The sequence below is a fragment of the Nymphalis io genome, chromosome 3 (genome assembly GCF_905147045.1).
Source record: "Nymphalis io chromosome 3, ilAglIoxx1.1, whole genome shotgun sequence".
Lineage (NCBI taxonomy): Eukaryota > Metazoa > Arthropoda > Insecta > Lepidoptera > Nymphalidae > Nymphalis > Nymphalis io.
This window is the reverse complement of record NC_065890.1, coordinates 8,662,796-8,681,006: the sequence shown is the minus strand read 5'-3', so window position 1 is coordinate 8,681,006 and position 18,211 is coordinate 8,662,796. Positions and strand designations below refer to the sequence as shown.

The 18,211-nt window shown below is 34.8% G+C and overlaps 1 protein-coding gene across 1 annotated transcript; it reads right to left on the bottom strand.

The window, feature by feature from the left end:
* Positions 1-73: 73 nt before the first annotated feature.
* On the bottom strand, positions 74-18,147 carry LOC126781426 (chitin synthase chs-2-like). Its single transcript, XM_050506397.1, has 24 exons — positions 17,855-18,147; positions 16,743-16,854; positions 15,719-15,963; positions 15,469-15,635; positions 14,780-15,113; positions 14,482-14,681; positions 14,090-14,405; positions 13,680-13,900; positions 12,933-13,024; positions 12,710-12,861; positions 12,001-12,263; positions 9,280-9,490; positions 8,476-8,676; positions 7,947-8,173; positions 7,548-7,715; positions 7,097-7,402; positions 6,743-6,972; positions 6,001-6,121; positions 4,833-4,985; positions 3,812-3,988; positions 3,187-3,354; positions 2,349-2,580; positions 689-855; positions 74-552 (listed from the first exon to the last, which is right to left on the bottom strand). Exons 2-24 carry the CDS (start codon positions 16,841-16,843, stop codon positions 427-429), a joined length of 4,578 nt encoding a protein of 1,525 aa, XP_050362354.1. The 5' UTR covers positions 16,844-16,854; positions 17,855-18,147; the 3' UTR covers positions 74-426.
* Positions 18,148-18,211: the final 64 nt, after the last annotated feature.

Genomic DNA, 18,211 nt, shown 5'->3' with positions numbered 1-18,211 from the left:
AAACTTTGTAGTAAAAGTACAAAAAAAAAAAACAAATATGTAAAAAGAAATTATATTAAATAAAAATCATACATAATTGCAAATAATTTATTAAAGCATATTTTTTCTTACAATAGTACTTATTGCATAAAATAGGTACAAACAAAAAACAAAACGATCCCCGACAAAATCACAGAATCATAATACAAATAGAAATATTTTGTTTTATTGATTTTTTTCACATTTAAAATTGGTTATTATAAATAAGATAAAATTTACTTTACAAGTTACGTAATGTTACCAGAACTTACATTGATATATGAAACATCTGATTATAAATATTTAATTACATAATTTTAGTCACAATTATATTGTTTAAAATAAAATACTTAAAAATTAGACAGGCTGTGTTGGTAGACAGTGGTGGTAGTAGAACCCCTGCCCGTCTCACTTGTACGTGTCCCGGAAGCGCACCGTGCTGCGTCGCGGCGCGACTTCTTCGTCGCTGTCGAGCGCGGGCTCGTAACCCTTGTTCATGAACGCGAGGGACTGCCGACCCGCCATGTCGTTGAGCTAAACAAAACCACTAGAGTTACAATCACAATACAACAACTACGACAAAACCTTACCTTCTGTTCTGTAACGCGACCGGCGTGGGGAAACAATTGATTTGTATTTATATAATAAGATATACGTGAAGAAGTCTCACCGCCGTGATGGGGTCTTCGTAGAGGTAGCCGGCGCTGGAGTCTCGCGCCTGCAGCTGCGAGCGGCGCTTGTCGGCCAGCACGGAGTCGCGGCGGTGCATGAGCGCGCGCAGCGTGGCGCGCCGCGTCGCCGACGTGCCGCCCAGCGACGGCAGCCGCGACACCACGCCTGCGGGACCGCCCCACACCTCTATTATTTCTTCATTGAAAAAAAAACCACCTCACCATCGCCCATAGACCATGACGCTGACGAAATATTATCCTCACAAAGTTAGTAAACCATTCAACAATTCTTAGAGTAACGTCCTTTCTGGCTGTAATTATACTGGCTCACTCCGCCTTCAATCAAGTTCAATCGGAAACACAGCAAAACCGAGAGTGCCCGAGAGGTCTGAGAGTGCCCGTATCGAAAAACGCAGTTTTGGCAAGACAGACGATATCGAGCGTATCGCCGGCAGCCACTGGATACAAACGACCTATTGTGCAACCAATAAAGCTAATGGATATTTTTTCTAAATTACTTATATAAACGTCTTTCTATTATTTACTAATAGTCCTAAAATATAATAGTTTACATAATATACATATAGTTTACAAATATTTTGCTAATACCCAATTATTTATTTAAATATTTGGACAGGGCTCCAAAATATTAGGTCCTTATATTTGAAATTAGCGTTTTGTCGTATTGACCACTTTGATCTGAAATATCTCCTCTTTGGTTAAGAATTCCAAATTCAAATTTATAAATTCATTTAGCTGGTACATTTGAGTTTTGAAAACAGTCATTCATTCGTTTTTCCTCATTACTTTTTTCTTTGGCGTCGCTTATTACCGCACAATGGAAAACATGAAATATCGGTATATTTACGAGTACGAGTTCTACAGTGGCACCAGTGCTGCAGAAACAGCTCGAAGGATTAATGATGTGTACGACGCTGGTGTCGCAAAAGAAAGCACGGTACGTTTTTGGTTTCAGCGTTTTCGTTCTAGAAATTTCGACCTTCAGAACCAAAACTGCTGCTTCACGACAACGCAAGACCACACACTGCACAACAAACAACCACTAAGTTAGATGAGCTACAATTGGAATGTCTGCGACATCCACTGTACTCTCCGGATCTTGCTCCAACAGGTAAGGTAATACCATTTTTCGGTAATACAATTTTCCGGAATTTGGATAACTTCTTACAAGGAAAAAAATTCAACTCCGATGCGGCAGTCCAAACCACCTTCAAAGATTTTATTGATTCTCGCCCTCATGGTTTTTTTAGTAAAGGAATCAATGAACTACCTATGAGATGGCAAAAGTGCATAGATAACAACGGTGCATACTTTGATTAATTAAATATATTTTACAAAAAAAATGACTTTATATTCCTCCCGTACAAAACGCCAATTTCATATGTAAGGACCTAATAAAAAAAAATTGCATTCGCATTTTTACACTCAAAGAAAATATAAATATTACCTAAAAATGCATATGATTAACCTAGGTCTGTTTATTAATGAAAAAGTTTTTTTTTTTAAAACACTCGCTTTCCCAACGAATATTAAATTAAAAATTTAATATTGACGCAAATGTATTTTGCTAATACCCAAGTAAATAACTTTAAAGTTTAGGACAGGGCTCCAAAATAAAATAAAAAAACTTCAACTCACTCGGATCAGCTGTCTGCAGTATAGTCAGCCTCCTCTTGAAGTTGGCGTCCAAGTTGATAGGAGCGGATTTGTTGTCTCGCGAGCGTTCGAGGTTGTGAAGAGTTTTCCGTCGCGAGACATTCGAGTCGTCGACGCCTCGACGTTCTAAATCATCCACGTTCAATTTCTGTAGATCTCTTGCTATATCTACCGCTCGTTTCTCGAATTGTGCGTCCTCGGACATTTCATGTGGCTGTTTTGAAAATGCAGTTTAAATTAGAAATAACAGGAGCAATACATAAATATATTTGCAATAACTGCAACACCGATTTTAATGGTACTCTATTTTATAACACAGTTCAAATTCCATTATCTTGTAATATGATGATGATGATGTCCTCCTCACCGATTTCAGCCACGGCGGCCAATCTCAAGAGAGGGCATATTATAGTGCAGTGCGTGCGCTAACATAGATGCACTCTCTATTGCCTCACTCTCATAATCCGATAGAACGAATCCTATGCGACTGGAAAGAATTCAGGCGCAAGACTAGCGGTTTTACGTGCTTTTCAAGGCACGGGAGTGTACACACTTCAAATCTTCGACTCCAGGTTGCAATTGAGAACATTCGACCTTCTAGGGTTTGAACCCATAACACGATTTATTTCTTCAAATCCTTATCCTTTCCAATTATACACCTTATATACCTTTATCAATAATATATTACAAATTTTAAAGATTTGTTTGAAAATAAAATTAAAAAATGACTAACAAAACATATTTTTAATAGTCTGTACTCGTATATTAAAATTACTATTTTAATCTTTAATAAGATATTTTGTAAATTAATGAATTTTACCTTTTTGGTGAAGAACCAGTTCAGCTGCACGGTGGATAGCAAGTGCGTAAGTGTTCCCAATCTATGGAACAACATCCCTACGAATTGAATGAGAAGCACCGAACCGAAGAATATGATCAAAACCGAACCGATTGGCTCGAGCATCAAAAACTCTTGGTCTATCAGCACCTGTTGCGGGAAAAAATATTTTCATCATCATATATCAACTTGATTTATGTTATATTTTAAATATTTTTATTTTTTTCATTACTATTTTCTTCAGTATATTAATTACTACCAAAATTATACGTTCGATTACTTAACTCTTAATATACAAAAACGGTTTTCTTTATATTGTTTGAAGTTTGCAAAGATGTTATTATGGTGACTCGATGATTGCAAAGATATTCTTATAAAAGTTTAACATAATTTATTAGTTACTTCTTCGTGTGATAATTAATGAAACGTTTTTGAGCTTTTATGAAACGTTTTGAGGCTTTTATTTGTATGAACATTTAGGGATCACATAGTAGTCAATTTTTTTATCATAATGTTGCAAATACAAAAAAATAAATGTATTTTTAAAATATGGCAACTTCCGTTCGCCATACTATACATTCGGTTCTAAATATAACAACATACTTACAACATTATCGTTACTATCATATGATAGAGTAATTTTTTGTCCGAAAGGCCACTTTAAATGCAACTGGTCCTGTCGAAGTTGGAGGAGGAAGATCGCCAGCACGAACAGAGCGTTGAGCATCACAAACGCGAACACCATGTTATCACGTAATTCCTTCAAGTCATTTTTAATACGCTCCTGTTAACAAAACATGTTCATGACTACCCTTAGTTCAGCGCACCCTTAAACACATATATTTAGATCTACACATTAATGAAAACTATTTTTTTTAACTTAAAAAAAAATCGTTTCTTAAATAATTATAGAGAAAATTATCCAATTCAAGTAAAAAGACTATTAAGTATTCATTAGATATTCATTATAGGTAATGGTTATAAGATATTCATATTTGGTAGCGGCTACATTCGATACATTATTTTCACAGACGCCATATTAAAATATTATATTTATTTATTTAAACGGCCACAGACGAAGCACACATCAAAACCAATGTGAAATAGGTACATAGGAATTATTGTACAAGATTAAACGGTGTCTCAATTACATGTGACACCACGTTTGCCAAACAAAAATAATAATTAATATTAAGTAGTTAGAGTGCAAGTACCTTTCCAATTATATTATATAGTTATAAACATAATTATATAGTTATGCTTAAGTAAATAAAAAAAACTAACTATTCAAATAAAAATTAAAAATAATTTCCATAATTTTCATGGCACATATATTAGACTCCGTCAAACTGTATACCGGACTACCAATTGTACCATACATACAAAAAATGTACAAGTCTCCTACGACTGTCGTGTAAAAACTAAACATACACTATTATTATATATGCATAAATAGAATTATTACATATAACATTTTTATTTAAAAAAAAGTAATGTAAAAACCTATGGATATCCTACTGCTAAGCTTAAAACGGGAAAATATTCTACTGGTTTTTGCATGAATAATTACAAAAGCATTTATTAAAAACGTACATATAATATTATTTATAATTCAAACGCTACATTACCTGCTCCTCTTTGTTCTCATCGATGGGTCTGAGGTATGTGTCGATCAAATCTTTCCAAAATTCAGTCTCGGCTGTCGTCAAAAAGTCCACTTCCCCCTTTTGAAGATTTGGATCTTCAATCCAATATGGATTTATTAAATCGTCTCGCTCCTCCTATGAGACACGAACATTAAATTCACGCTTGTCAAGTCAATCATCTAAATTAAAAGCGGGTGAAACTTTGAAGCCGACCTATACAATAATATATGTAGGATATTGCTGGTGCTATACGACTTTTGTCTCATTTATATAACTATACACTATTTACGTGTTATTTTTTAGAGAGTTATCTGACAGAAACCCTACTCACACGTAGCCTTGTGCCGCACTGTCAATATCTATCTAATATTACACCCACTCATCAGATATTCTACCGCAAAACAGCAATACTTGATATTGTTGTGTTCCGGTTTGAAGGGTGAGTGAGCCAGTGTAATTACAGGCACAAGGGACATAAAATCTTAGTTCCCAAGGTTGGTGGCGCATTTGCTATGTAAGCGATGGTTGACATTTCTTACAATGCCAATGTCTAAGGGCGATTGGTGACCACTTACCATCAGGTGGCCTATATGCTCGTCCGCCTTCCTATTCTATAAAAAAAATTATACTGTCGTACTGTAATCTAATCAAAGATTAGAGTGAGACCATAGACAATTTAGTACTTTTTAAAGAATGTGACATATTCTTAACAGGTAGCTCTTCGTATAACAAAAATCTCCTCTTGAAAAGCTTTGGTACTCATTCCACTACGCTCCTCGAATGCTAGTTGATGAATAAAATTTTATGAAAACAAAAGGTGTGTTGCGGTAATATAGAGCTCGTTAATAATATGAATTATAATATACGTATGTTGAAATCTCTGTGTAGACTAGCGAAGTTGGAACGGGTAGCCAGTAATATATAACAATACTAGCGGCCCGCCCCAACCTCGTCCGGGTTGAACAATTATCGATCTTAGTAGACAAAGAAATTTTTTTGATACCTTGGGTTACATTATTGCATTTTCATAGGGATTTTTAATTTTTCAAAATAAAAATGAAGCCTATGTTACTCGATAATGAAGCTTTCTTTAGGTCTTCATCAGGAATCAAACTTTATATCTTTATAATATTAGTATAGAGGAACAAACCCTAGGTATATCCGTGGAAGCTTCGCTGTCTTCGTACTCGGGCAGCATCGATAACGTATCACCTCGAAGACCCATGGAGGATCGACGTCGAGGATTTTTTTCTACCTCCGGCGGTGCACCCCTGTACAATACGACTTTGTCTTTAGAGTATTTTAGAATTCATTAGAAAAAAAGCCGAGATGGCCCAGTGGTAAGAACGCTTGAATCTTAACCGATGATTGTGGATTCAAACCTGGACAAGCACCACTGAATTTTCATGTGCTTAACTTGTGATTATAATTCATCTTCAATGCTTGACGGTGAAGGAAAACATCGTGAGGAAACCTGCATGTGTCTAATTTCACTGAAATTCTGCCACATGTGCATTCCACCAACCCGCATTAGAGCAACGTGGTGAAATAAGCTCCAAAACCTTCTCCTCAAAAAGGGAGAGGAGGCCTTAGGCCAGCAGTGGGACATTTACAGGCCGTTACTGTACTGTTACTGTAAAATTCATTAAAAACAGAATAAGTTACAAAACGATTAAATCATTATCATACATTGACGTCAAAATATTCAAATAGCGTCGTACAGGCACTTTTGAACGGTCAATTTACAAGATTAAATTTAATACACAGCAACTTGTGAGTTTATAGTATATGTTGTGCCGGCTTATGGGAGCAACTAAGATAATACTAAAATAACAATTATAATGAAAAAAATATCATCCTATCATTTAAAAATCAGCGAAATAAGAACTTACAATGAGTCCAGTCTCTTATCAATTTTTTCCAGCGAGTTTGAAATCTGTAGAAGATGCAAGCTCTCGCTGTTATCTACAGGGTTCGTGCAACATAAACATTTGAATAAGCCGCCGCAGCTAAACTCCAGCGATCCGGTTTTCTCCTCGGATTTCCCAAACAAGGCCAAAGTACTCTTTGTGTCCATTTTCTTTTTTGCCTCTTCGATTTCTTTTTTCTCCATTTCCATTTCCTGAAAATTAAGACTTTTTTTGGAAAAAAAATCATAGTGTTTTGGATTTATATAGAGTAAGCAACTTTTTTTTGTATAACTGTTTTGTAAAAACACTAACGGGTTATTTTAATAAGGTTAATACCTTTAGAGTCTTCTTCTGCGCCACCTCCCGAGTCCCCCAGGAGACGTTGTTAAGGTTACAAAGCGAATATATGATGAGCAGCATGTACATGCTAGGGATGGTTATATAGTAAATAACCAAGTAAACCAAGCAGAAGATTTCTTGAGGATGTAACGCGCCCGTTATGAAGAATATACCAAAGGTGGCAATAAAGAACATACTGGTAGGTGCCAACCATCCGTCCTCTACAATCTGGAGAGCTATACCGACAATAACCATTAACATTATCATTGCGTACGCGCATGTTATTATATTCGCCACTTGAAGCTGAAAATAAATAATTTTATTTTGAATTATGATCGATTTTTACGGCATAATTTTTTTTTTTCTCTGCGAGAAATATAAGTATATAACCAAGTGAGCTTAAATGTTTACAACTAATACCAGGCAAAATAATATAAATTAAAATTACCTGAGTTTCTGATTTGCACGTCATGCACACTACGACGAATATGAAGAGCGGAACTAAGTTTAGTAAGAGTGCGTTGATATTGCTCAGACCGGTGAGGGCGTTTATGGCGCCTATCATCATAAGGAAGATAGTCCCAGGGCCCAGGATGGTACCCAATATCAACATCGTCTGAAACACGTCAAATATTAATCTCACTTTTTGTCCCAAAATTAATTTTTTCATTTTATAATTTGAAAGTTACATAATATAACTTACACTTTACATTATAAATACATCAACAGATAGTATATAATATAGCAAAAGAAATAACTTGAATGAGCTTTTCAGTTAAAGAATGACAAATAAAATTGAATCATACAATTTATTGAAAAATTAAAAAATATAATGACAAAAACATACCTGATATGCAATGTATAAGGTAGATATATTATCATTCATTTTGACAGTGCGTTTGGAGTCAGCCAGCAGGTCGAAGATATTGGCCATTGTAGAGGGAACCCATCGTCTGCGCTGGTTGAAGAACTCATTGAAGCTCTCCGGGCAGTGCGTGTAAGCGTCTGAAGCCGCCGAGTACTCCACGCGATAACCTCTTTGCAACAGCAATGTGCAGAGCCATCGATCTTCTCCTGGATTTGAAACATCTTAATTAATTACACATATTAACGACAAATACAAGTTCAATATTACACCAACACAAGGTTAGCTTGTAGCAAAAAAATAACATCCGAAATAGCTATCTACCGACAAGTTACCACAAACTTAAACGTAAAAACCGTTTTCCATTAAAAAATACGTATACAAATACTTTCATGATAGTTGATCAAACGATGTCGAAATATTTCTATCTTAAACTGATACAGATCTCTCATGACATAACACGCGGGCGAATCCAAGGGCGAAAACTAGGTAGATTATAAATTATCATTACCTTGATCGTATTGTACGTAATGTCGAGCTTCGTTAGATGTCAAGGTATATTTCTTCATAACGTTATCGTCCATCAAAGCCTTCCCCCTGAAGAGGGAGAAACATCCAGGACTACAAAGTACGCAGCCAATCATGTGCTCAGTCGCCTTTTGCAGCCAATGACCGATAGCGTACTCGAACATTTGATACCATGCCATAAAACCTGAAATATTTTCATCTTATAAAATATAGCCAAGTTGCTTTAAAAATAATATGCTATTAATCTTATGAAGTGTTGTATATATATATAGTGTTAAATATAAACATTACTATTTTTTTCAATTATTCAGAAGTTATATTTATTGCATATACATATAAAACATATAATATACATATTAATATTAGTTATATATATTAAACACAATAATTAATTATAGTAACAAACAAATTATTTTTACAAAATATATAATAACTTTCTTATACGAACGAATATATTAGGTTTAATTTGAAAGGTTGAAATTTCTTTTGTATGAAACGATTGAAGTTTAGTAGAAAATATGTTATCATGTTTTGTTTATTAATTTATCGTAATTTTTATCATTTCCGTATAATATTATCAGTTCATGACACTTCAATTAGTTCCAGAAAGTGATTAAAATCAAGATTATCTTTTATATCAAAACATGAGTTTTTTGTGCAATTAATGTCGTTTACACCTAGTTAAATAGTACTTTAATATTGACACCTACACTTACATAACATATGATATATCAAGGGCATAGAAATTATGTAACTTATTGCATAATTTGTTAATGCATTGACTGACCTGATCCCACAGGATGAATTCTACCACATGCGGCTCCAAGATTCTTGTCTTTTTTCATCAGATCAATGAGCAGAGTAACGGCGCAGGGTTTGAAATCGATGTCTCCGTCAAGAGCCAGCAAATAGGTATTTTCGGCAATATTTTCCTTTCGATCCACAGAAAGAGGCAGATCCATCAGACGATGGCCGAGTAAGTAGTACATATACATCACCTTAAAAAGTTAATTCAATTCAATTATTCTCTGCTCTTGAAAAACATCGTCCATGAAAAGAGTCACAGTTCGTGATTGAATTAATAATGTCCTCCAGGCAGATTTCGGCTACGGTGGCCAATCTCAAGTGAGATTAGCCAACTGCGCAGGACAGATTATAGTGTACAAGTGTGTGCGCAAACACAGGTGCACTCTCTATTCCCTAGCTCTCATAATCCGATAGGACAGCAATCCGACACAACTGAAAAGAGTTCAGGAGCAGGACCAATGGCTTTACGTGCTTTCCAAGGCACGGAAGTGTACACACTTTCAACTTTCAGACTCTGGGATGCTACTGAGAATTTTCGACAGATAAACTCAATAACTTTTTATTGGCCCGACCTGGGAATTAAACCCAGAACCTCCGGGTCTGCGGCCTTACCTTTAGCCACTAGATCAACGTGGCAATCAACAAACTAATTATTTCTTCCTAAACAAGATTTTAAATAACTACAGAGTCCGCATCGTGAGGAATATTTGACGAGCTGGTTGGCGTTATTGGTAGATACTTGCCTTTCACGCCGAAGGTTGTGGGTTCGATTCCCACAAAGGACAGACATTCTATATAAGTATGTATTTACAAAAGAAAAGTAGTATATGTACATAGTATATCAGTTGTCTAGTTTCCATAGTACAAGCTCTGCTTAATTTGGGATCAGATGGCCATGTGCGAATAATGTCCCAGGATATTATTATTAATACGAGTCCAGCCAGACTAGCCAATGTTGTTTTTTATGTAAGGGAGGGCAAACGATCACGAGGCTCACCTGATGGAAAATGACTACCACCGCCCATGGACATCAACATGTAACATCCGAGGGCTTGCAAGTGCGTTGCCAGCCTTTAAGGCATAAGTACGCTTTTTTCTTGAAGGTTGCAATGTCTCCACTCTGTAGAAAGCTGGTTCCACAGAGTGGTTGTGTGAGGCAGGAAGTGCCTTAAAAATCGCGCTGTTGTGGATTTCCAGACATCGAGATTGTGAGGATGGGATTTAGAGTTCTGGTGCGATGTCCGGTGGTGAAATTCAGTAGCCGGAACTAATCCAAACAATTCCTCAGAACATTCCCCGTAATTTATACGATACAGGATGCAGAGTGATCCGACATCTCTACGCAAATCGTAAGAATTAAGCCTGGTAAGAGCTTGATCGTTGACTATTCGAACTGGTATACGTTGAATGCGGTCAAAGGGAAGAAGCTGGTACTAGGGAGCTCCCGCCTAGAGATGAGAGCAGTACTCCATGTAAGACCGAATTTGTACCATGTAGAGTTTTGGGCGATGAGCCGAAGTGAACTACTTTCTCGCCTTGTTAAGCACACCGAGCTTTTTAGAAGCCAATTTGGCTTTACTATCCAATTGACCGCGGAACTGAATAACGTTCGAAATCTCGACGCCAAGTATCGCGATACTGGCTGTGGCAGCGAGAGGAGTATTCTCAAAATGAGGAGATATGATAAAAAGAAAAAGACTTTTTAGCGGTTAACCCGCAAATTTGAGTCTTATTGGAGTTGAATTGGACTAAGTTTAGTCGGCCCCAGTCCGAGACTTTGGTAATTAAGACTCGACTTCAGACTCGAGTTTGTTTCGATACTCGTCGACGTGTTCCCGAGAAATACATAATATTTCTCTTTCAGAGTATTATGGATATAACAAACATTCATGTGTCGGTCAAAATTCTGTCACACGTGGAACCGAGGCCTTAACCCAACTTTGGGACATATACAAGCTGTTACGAACACTACAACCAATTATTTTAGAACAAGGCCGGAATTATAAATAAATGAAATTCGTTTTCCATTTTCGGTGTATTCAAACTTAATCACTTTAATCCTTCTTTATCTATTCAAACTTGGAATGTCAGATGCATTGTGAATTATTTTAGGCCAAGATCGACGTGGATCAAGAGCTGATATCATTAAGGTTAAGGCAAGCGTTATAGTATCTCCTTATCACACGACACTCGTAATCGAAGATTATTCAAGTAAAGGATACTTATGAATAATATAATACATACAATTATAATCATCATTTCAAAACGGTTCCCTTTATGAGGTTCTTTTTTTCTAGATTCACTTTTAATTCGATTTATTTTTTCTAGCTTGAAGACATTATTCTTACTATAACTTTTTATAACTATTCCAAAAAAATATTTATATATAAGATATATAGTTACATACATCGTAGTTTACACGACGATTTTTGTTACATTACATATACTTATACGATTAATGAAAAAGACTACTTAGTTTCTTGCCGGCTCCCGTCGATAGAATCTACATTCCGGGTAAAATGATAATTTCATAGGTGCTTATAAGAGCCTATTTGAATAAAGCATAATTTTGATATAGATTGTTGGTAGCAATAACCTCGTCCTTGGGCACTCAGTGTATCATAACTTAATTTTAATTTTGTGAATGAAAATATATAACTTTAATCATATTTTAAATAAATAATTCTTTAGAATACGCTACCTGTGACCATCTCTTTCTATGTCTAATCTTGGATTTGTCTTTCAAATGGCAGATCAATTTATTCTTCCCTGGTAGAGTCCAAACCAATCTACCGCCGTACGGTGTGGGATACTTCTTGGGGGGCCGTAATCTGACGTTGGTGAGATGAACCTCTGACGCTGCATCGTCTATGGTATCTACCAGATATTTCACGAAGCGATTCACTTGAGAATCTTCGGCGCTATGGTCTGATACCTCGAAGGCGTCGTCCATGAATATGTGTGCTTAAATAAGGCAATTTGATTATTACATATATATACTTAGTGTATATAAAAATGGTGGTGGTTTGAATTACCTTCTGAAAAATGTTTAAAGTATATAACAAGATATACAAATAAAATAATTAATATATCGACCAATGTTTACACTAATCGAAAGTCTACCGTCCTATTTTTATTTAATTCTACTAATTTCTCACTTCGTCAATGCGTCACCAACAATATTACCTAACGAACTAAGATATGATATGTCTAGTGTAACTTATTACACAGGCTTACAGCATAAAGTAAAAAAATAATACGGTAAAACAACTGATTACCAGGCATATATATGATATGAAGGGATGAAAGCTCGCATCCTTCATTTTTGAAGAAAGAAAATTGGGTATTTAGCAATTCTAAATTATGATACGAAGCCGTAGATAAAGCGTTGTATATTTTGTAATAGTTACCTTCTAATTCATAATAATCCGGATCCACAATACCCAAGTATTTCTGAGCCACCCTGCGTGCACTTTGGTCTTCATCCAACCGGAATATAGACTTCAAGAACTCTATCATTTCGTCTTTTGTTTCATGCCACATGGTCGCACACACATAAATCCTGCAATTGAAAGAAAGATTAGGCAAAATATTTAAATACTATTAAATCGCTTTAAGAAAATTTTCAATTACCTGGTTATACAATCGGAAGGTCTAACATCCTTCACAATATTTTCTACGCTACCATTCGATATTTTATCTGCGTCTGTAAAATCGTTTAGATCCTGAAAGTAATATTAACAATAATTATGTTGTTTATGATAATATGTAACACGTAACCGTCTGTAAAACTCCCATAAATATTAGAATTTCTGAGTTTGAATTTTTCGCTCTAATTTAACTTAAGTTCTGCTCCATGCACATAAACCGGGGGTATATAATGAGAGTAGTATTAAAGCGGCTCGGTAGAATAAGATATTATACCTAAGCTGGACATTTACGGGCTATAAACATTTTTGTCATCTATATCAATTTATATATATTTATTATTTACAATAGTATATTATCATTTTTGACTGCCTCGTTGGTCTAGTGGCTAGATGTAAGGCCAGAGACCCGGAGGTCCCGGGTTCAAATCCCAAGTCGGGCCAATGAAAAGTTATTGAGTTTTTTTGTCGAAAATTTTCAATAGCAGCCCGGAGTCTGGAAGTTGAATGTGTGTACACTCCCGTGCCTCGGAAAGTACGTAAAGCCGTTGGTCCTACGCCTAAACTCTTACATTGGATTATGGGAGTTAGGGAATAGAGAGTGCACCTTTGTTTGCGCACACTCATGTGCGCTATAATATGTCCTGCGCAGTTGGCTAATGTCTCTCGAGATTGGCCGCCGTGACCGAAATCGGTCTATTATTATAATTTTTTATAAAATTAAAGATCTTACCTCCACTTGTATTTCATTTTCATCATCTTTGGTCCTGTTCAGCAGTAAAGACTGGTCTACTAGTGGACCACAGTACCAAGGTTTGGCGAAGAGTTTGTCCGTTGTAGCGAGACGCTCACATTTTGGTAGCCAAGCGTGCATCGTGATCCAGAACTGAGATATTAGCCATAGCAACCACACCCAGGTCATTTCACGTCCAATGTAATCTTTCAAGAAGTAGACTGAAAAAATGTATTTATTATATTTTCTTCCAATTTTGTAATATTTATTAAGTATTAAGTAGGTATCTATAGATTTCTCGAGTTAAACCTATATTTAATAATTAATAAAATATAAAGAAAAAACATAATATTAATTTCAACATTTCAAATTCGAAATGATTATGAAAATTATATAATATATTTGCTAACCTGGCGGTATTTCAAAGAACAAATAGTCTGGTATGGTTAATCTGAAAGCGCACGGATCCGCATTCCTTAATCCACACAAAGCAATGAGCAAATTCACTGTAACTGGTCCGACGAGACTTAGTGCGAAAGTGAAACTAAACTTTTGAATAAGAATCTTGCAGGCGAACTTCCCCGAGGCGTAGCAAAAGTAAGCCGTCCCCATTTGTATGAGAGAAACCCAAAGAGCAGACAGCGGTTTCGCGGGTACTACGAAACTACCTCCTGTCTTCGAGTAATCGACTACGCCTTGATATAGATTTTCAAGGATCACTTGAACCTTTAAAGTTTACAAATAAAATAGTTAATTATATAATATATTGTAGTTATATTTATAAATTATAATTATAACTTACTTCATGAACTCTATATTCACGCTCTTTGAAGGATTCTTTGGCTTTAGTGAAGAAAGCGAAAGGATCATCATCTTGAAGGCTCAACGAAACCAAAATGCAGGACATGAAGACGGCTATTTTCCAAATCGTTAGTATTGCTTGAGAGGAATATCGAGAACTCTTGATGCCATCTCGGAGTTCGCACAGGTACGACATGGACACTAAAAAATTTAAAACATGTAAACAATTCATAGCAATTTCATAAATATCTAAAATTCTAAATGTCAACTTCCAAATATTTGTTTCATTGATTACACACCTGAAGTATTTCTTCCAATATATCCAATAAAGTTCTCCCACCAACCAAGTGATATAAGAATACACGCAAATGGTATGCACCATAGAGCGGGAGTTCCATCCAGGAGTGGCCAAACAACGAACGCAGTGGCCTGAGCGGATATGGCCAACACATCCATGACTAACGTCACAGTATACCGAGAGTCGTTGCGGTCTCTTGTAAAAGCGTTCAGTATTCCGGGCACTATACACATAGCGTTCATTAACATAGCTCCTTTAACGACATCCAGTTCCGGCAATATGATCAACACCAACATTGCAACCCCAATCGTTTGTAGTGTTTCTATTGCAAGTGCCTAAAATCATATGAAATGATAACTTGTACAAAGTTAGTTGCGATTTACTTTGCAACTACCCCGGTCGGCCTGACACACAAACAAATCGAACTTAAGCGAACTCTAATCGATATTTTTAAAAATTTCAACACCATAAGTTTGGACCACCGTAACCGTAGCCTGTGAATATCCCACTGCTGGACTAAGCACCTCCTCTCCTCTTTTTAAGGAAAAGGTTTGGAGCTTATTCCACAACGTTGCTCCAATACGGGTTGGTAGAATACACATGTGTTTGGACCAATTGAGTTGAAATAATGTAGTTTCAACAATCCTATTTGTTCTTATAATAAGTTTTCAAAACTAGGAAAATCTTTACCGCTATAAAATGTACAAGCATAGGCTTCCTTGCTGTTTTGAAGAAGCATATCCTTAAGCTTCTCAGGAACATGCCTATCTCTGGCACGGCAAAAATTATAAGCGCCGCCCACAGCCATGATATTCTTTCTTCTAAGGTTAGGATTGTTATGAATTGCTGATCCAACGCTGGAAAAAAATTATATTAATAACGGATTTTTATAATCTTGTATTGAGAATAGTATCGTAAATTATAATTTTGATCGGCTCACCTAAAACTTTATTGCAATGGCTTATAAAGCGCCCTTTCTTCAATTGTGAAGTAACAAAAAGTAGTGTTCCCTTAGCGATTACTGCGGATCCAAGTATTACCGCGAATACAGTGATGTATGCTAGAAGTTTTAGGATCTTCACACTGATGTCGACCCATGTACTGGTTGCCATAGATCCACTCTCCTTCTTGACCGGAATCTCGCGAAATAGATTCCATCCTTTAGTTTCTTGGGCTGTTCTTTGGCTAAAAATTTATATATTTTTTACAATATGCTTTGAACATCGTATGGTACTTACATTGCCAATACCATTATGCATCATCATTACAATGTCACATATATGGCACATTTTAAAAATCAATATATCCTATTCATTTAGTGAAACTATGATACTTCTAAAAACAAACAGTATTAAATATTCAAATAAGGAATCTCTTCTATTAAAATAAAACGGTCATATGAAAACTTAATAGACATAGCACTTTTGAAAGTAACTCTATCTAGGGGTAAGTTTAATTATTACACCACATTTTGTAATGGAAATTTTTAAATTACATATGGTGGAAATCTAAATCTCGGGGAAGATCAAAATTTCTTGCTACTAATTAATAGATACGTATAAACAATTTATCGAATAAATAACATATATCTTATCATTAATCAGTTTATAAATAAGTATTGTTTTCGCTTTAATGACGATTCTTAAGCCCTCTTGATTGCTAAATCGAGTATTTAATTCCATTTGCTGTATTTTTATCGATATTTTTTCTAAACAAATATGTCGCCGTGTATCTTCAAAAAGTTCGACACGGACAATAACACCAGGCTGAATTAAAAACTCGACGTGGTATTAGTTTGTTAACTCAGCTCGCTCCTTTATCATTATAATCATCAGTTGACTTTTTTGCTGTGATGGTGTCATTAAAACGGCAAATAGGCTAAGATCCTGTTGAACTATTCATTATTCATTGCTATCGATTTATAAAATATAGATGAAGATATAGAAATAAATATGAGTGCGTACTCCAATTCATCGTTGTCGTCATAGAGAGGTTGGAACTCTGCGTCTGATTGGTCAGAATCGTCGTCAGAAATACCTTTGAATGTTGAACTCTTTTTAGCCATAACCTAATAATCTGTAACATTTCAAATAAATACCATATATTTGTCTAAGCTTAAGAAAGTATTAGAATGATTACCAATAAAGCATTGTATTAGAAAAGTTTATGTTTATGATTTAAAATTTTAAAAAAACTGCCGTATTTGTTAAATATAATTAAATTTGATCTATAAAAGATGTAATTTGAAAAAATATTATATTCTAATAGAAAACACATAAATGCAATTTCCAAAACAATAACGCAAATTATATTAGTCTGCTATTTCTGTGAAAACAGGGAAATATTTGTTACTTTATAAGATAAAAATAATAAATATAAAATATTCTTGATTTATTAAATTTCACACAACATTGAAACGAGATGTAATAAGTGATTAAATTAAAAAGTGTAATTATGACCGCAGTCGAGCCCTAATAAAATATACAAAATGTTTCTAAGTTACTGCAAATATGTAAATCTCGATATATCAATATAATAGTAAAACAAAAACTGTTATCTAAATAATACGATGAACTTTTTAATCTATATCTTTATTTCATTTCATTAATATTCTACGTTCAAATAAGTACTAAAATTAAATAAGGATACCACATTAAATTATACAAATTATTCTTATTCAATTCTATTGAAAAACAGTACCTATTTTGGTACCATAAAAACTCTATAAAACATTACATTTAAGCTTTCATGTACTATCATATAAAATTAATTTTATGTGGAACAAAATATATATTAAGTCAAAACATTGCTATAGTATGCATTTATTATATTACGCAGTAAAATCATACCAATTATAAGAAACACTCATCTTTAAAAGCAATTCACAAACACTTAAAATCATACCCAAAGCTAAGCCTCTTATACCTAACATTACGTATGTATAATGTATACTTGAACCACTTTATTGCAGGTGTTAACTATTCGCATATTTATTAATTGAAACAAAAGAGCAAGTATCAATATTGACAATTTACTTCAAAAATAAAATTTATTTAAAATAAAATGCAATAAATACCTTTATTTAAGTATTTAATCGAAATCAACACATAATTGAAAACCACTATCTTTTCACTATGTAAATTGTATTTATTTTTATATCACAACTATCAGTTTGAACTTGTTTGTCACTCAACAATGCCAGGAGTCTAATAATATTCAATGCATTGACTTGTTATCATAACAACGTCATTATAATAATTATTATCGCTGATTGGATTATCAACATTTATCGATTACTGATCACCGGCGACCGTGATTTCTTTCGGTTCTAAGGAAGCGACATTCATGTGATCTTATCATGGAATAATATGAAACTCGTTTCGAATTCCTTTGTTAATCAATTATTATATACATATATTTATTAACATTTAAT

What these genes read in the sequence shown, in the direction of transcription:
- LOC126781426 (XM_050506397.1), bottom strand. Translation starts at nt 16,843, where the DNA reads ATGGCTAAAAAGAGTTCAACATTCAAAGGTATTTCTGACGACGATTCT. An exon ending in CCATTGCAATAAAGTTTTAG is followed by an intron (nt 15,636 to 15,718) that starts GTGAGCCGATCA and finishes ATTTTTTTCCAG; the next exon opens with CGTTGGATCAGCAATTCATA. An exon ending in ATGAGAACAAAGAGGAGCAG is followed by an intron (nt 3,989 to 4,832) that starts GTAATGTAGCGT and finishes TTTTGTTAACAG; the next exon opens with GAGCGTATTAAAAATGACTT.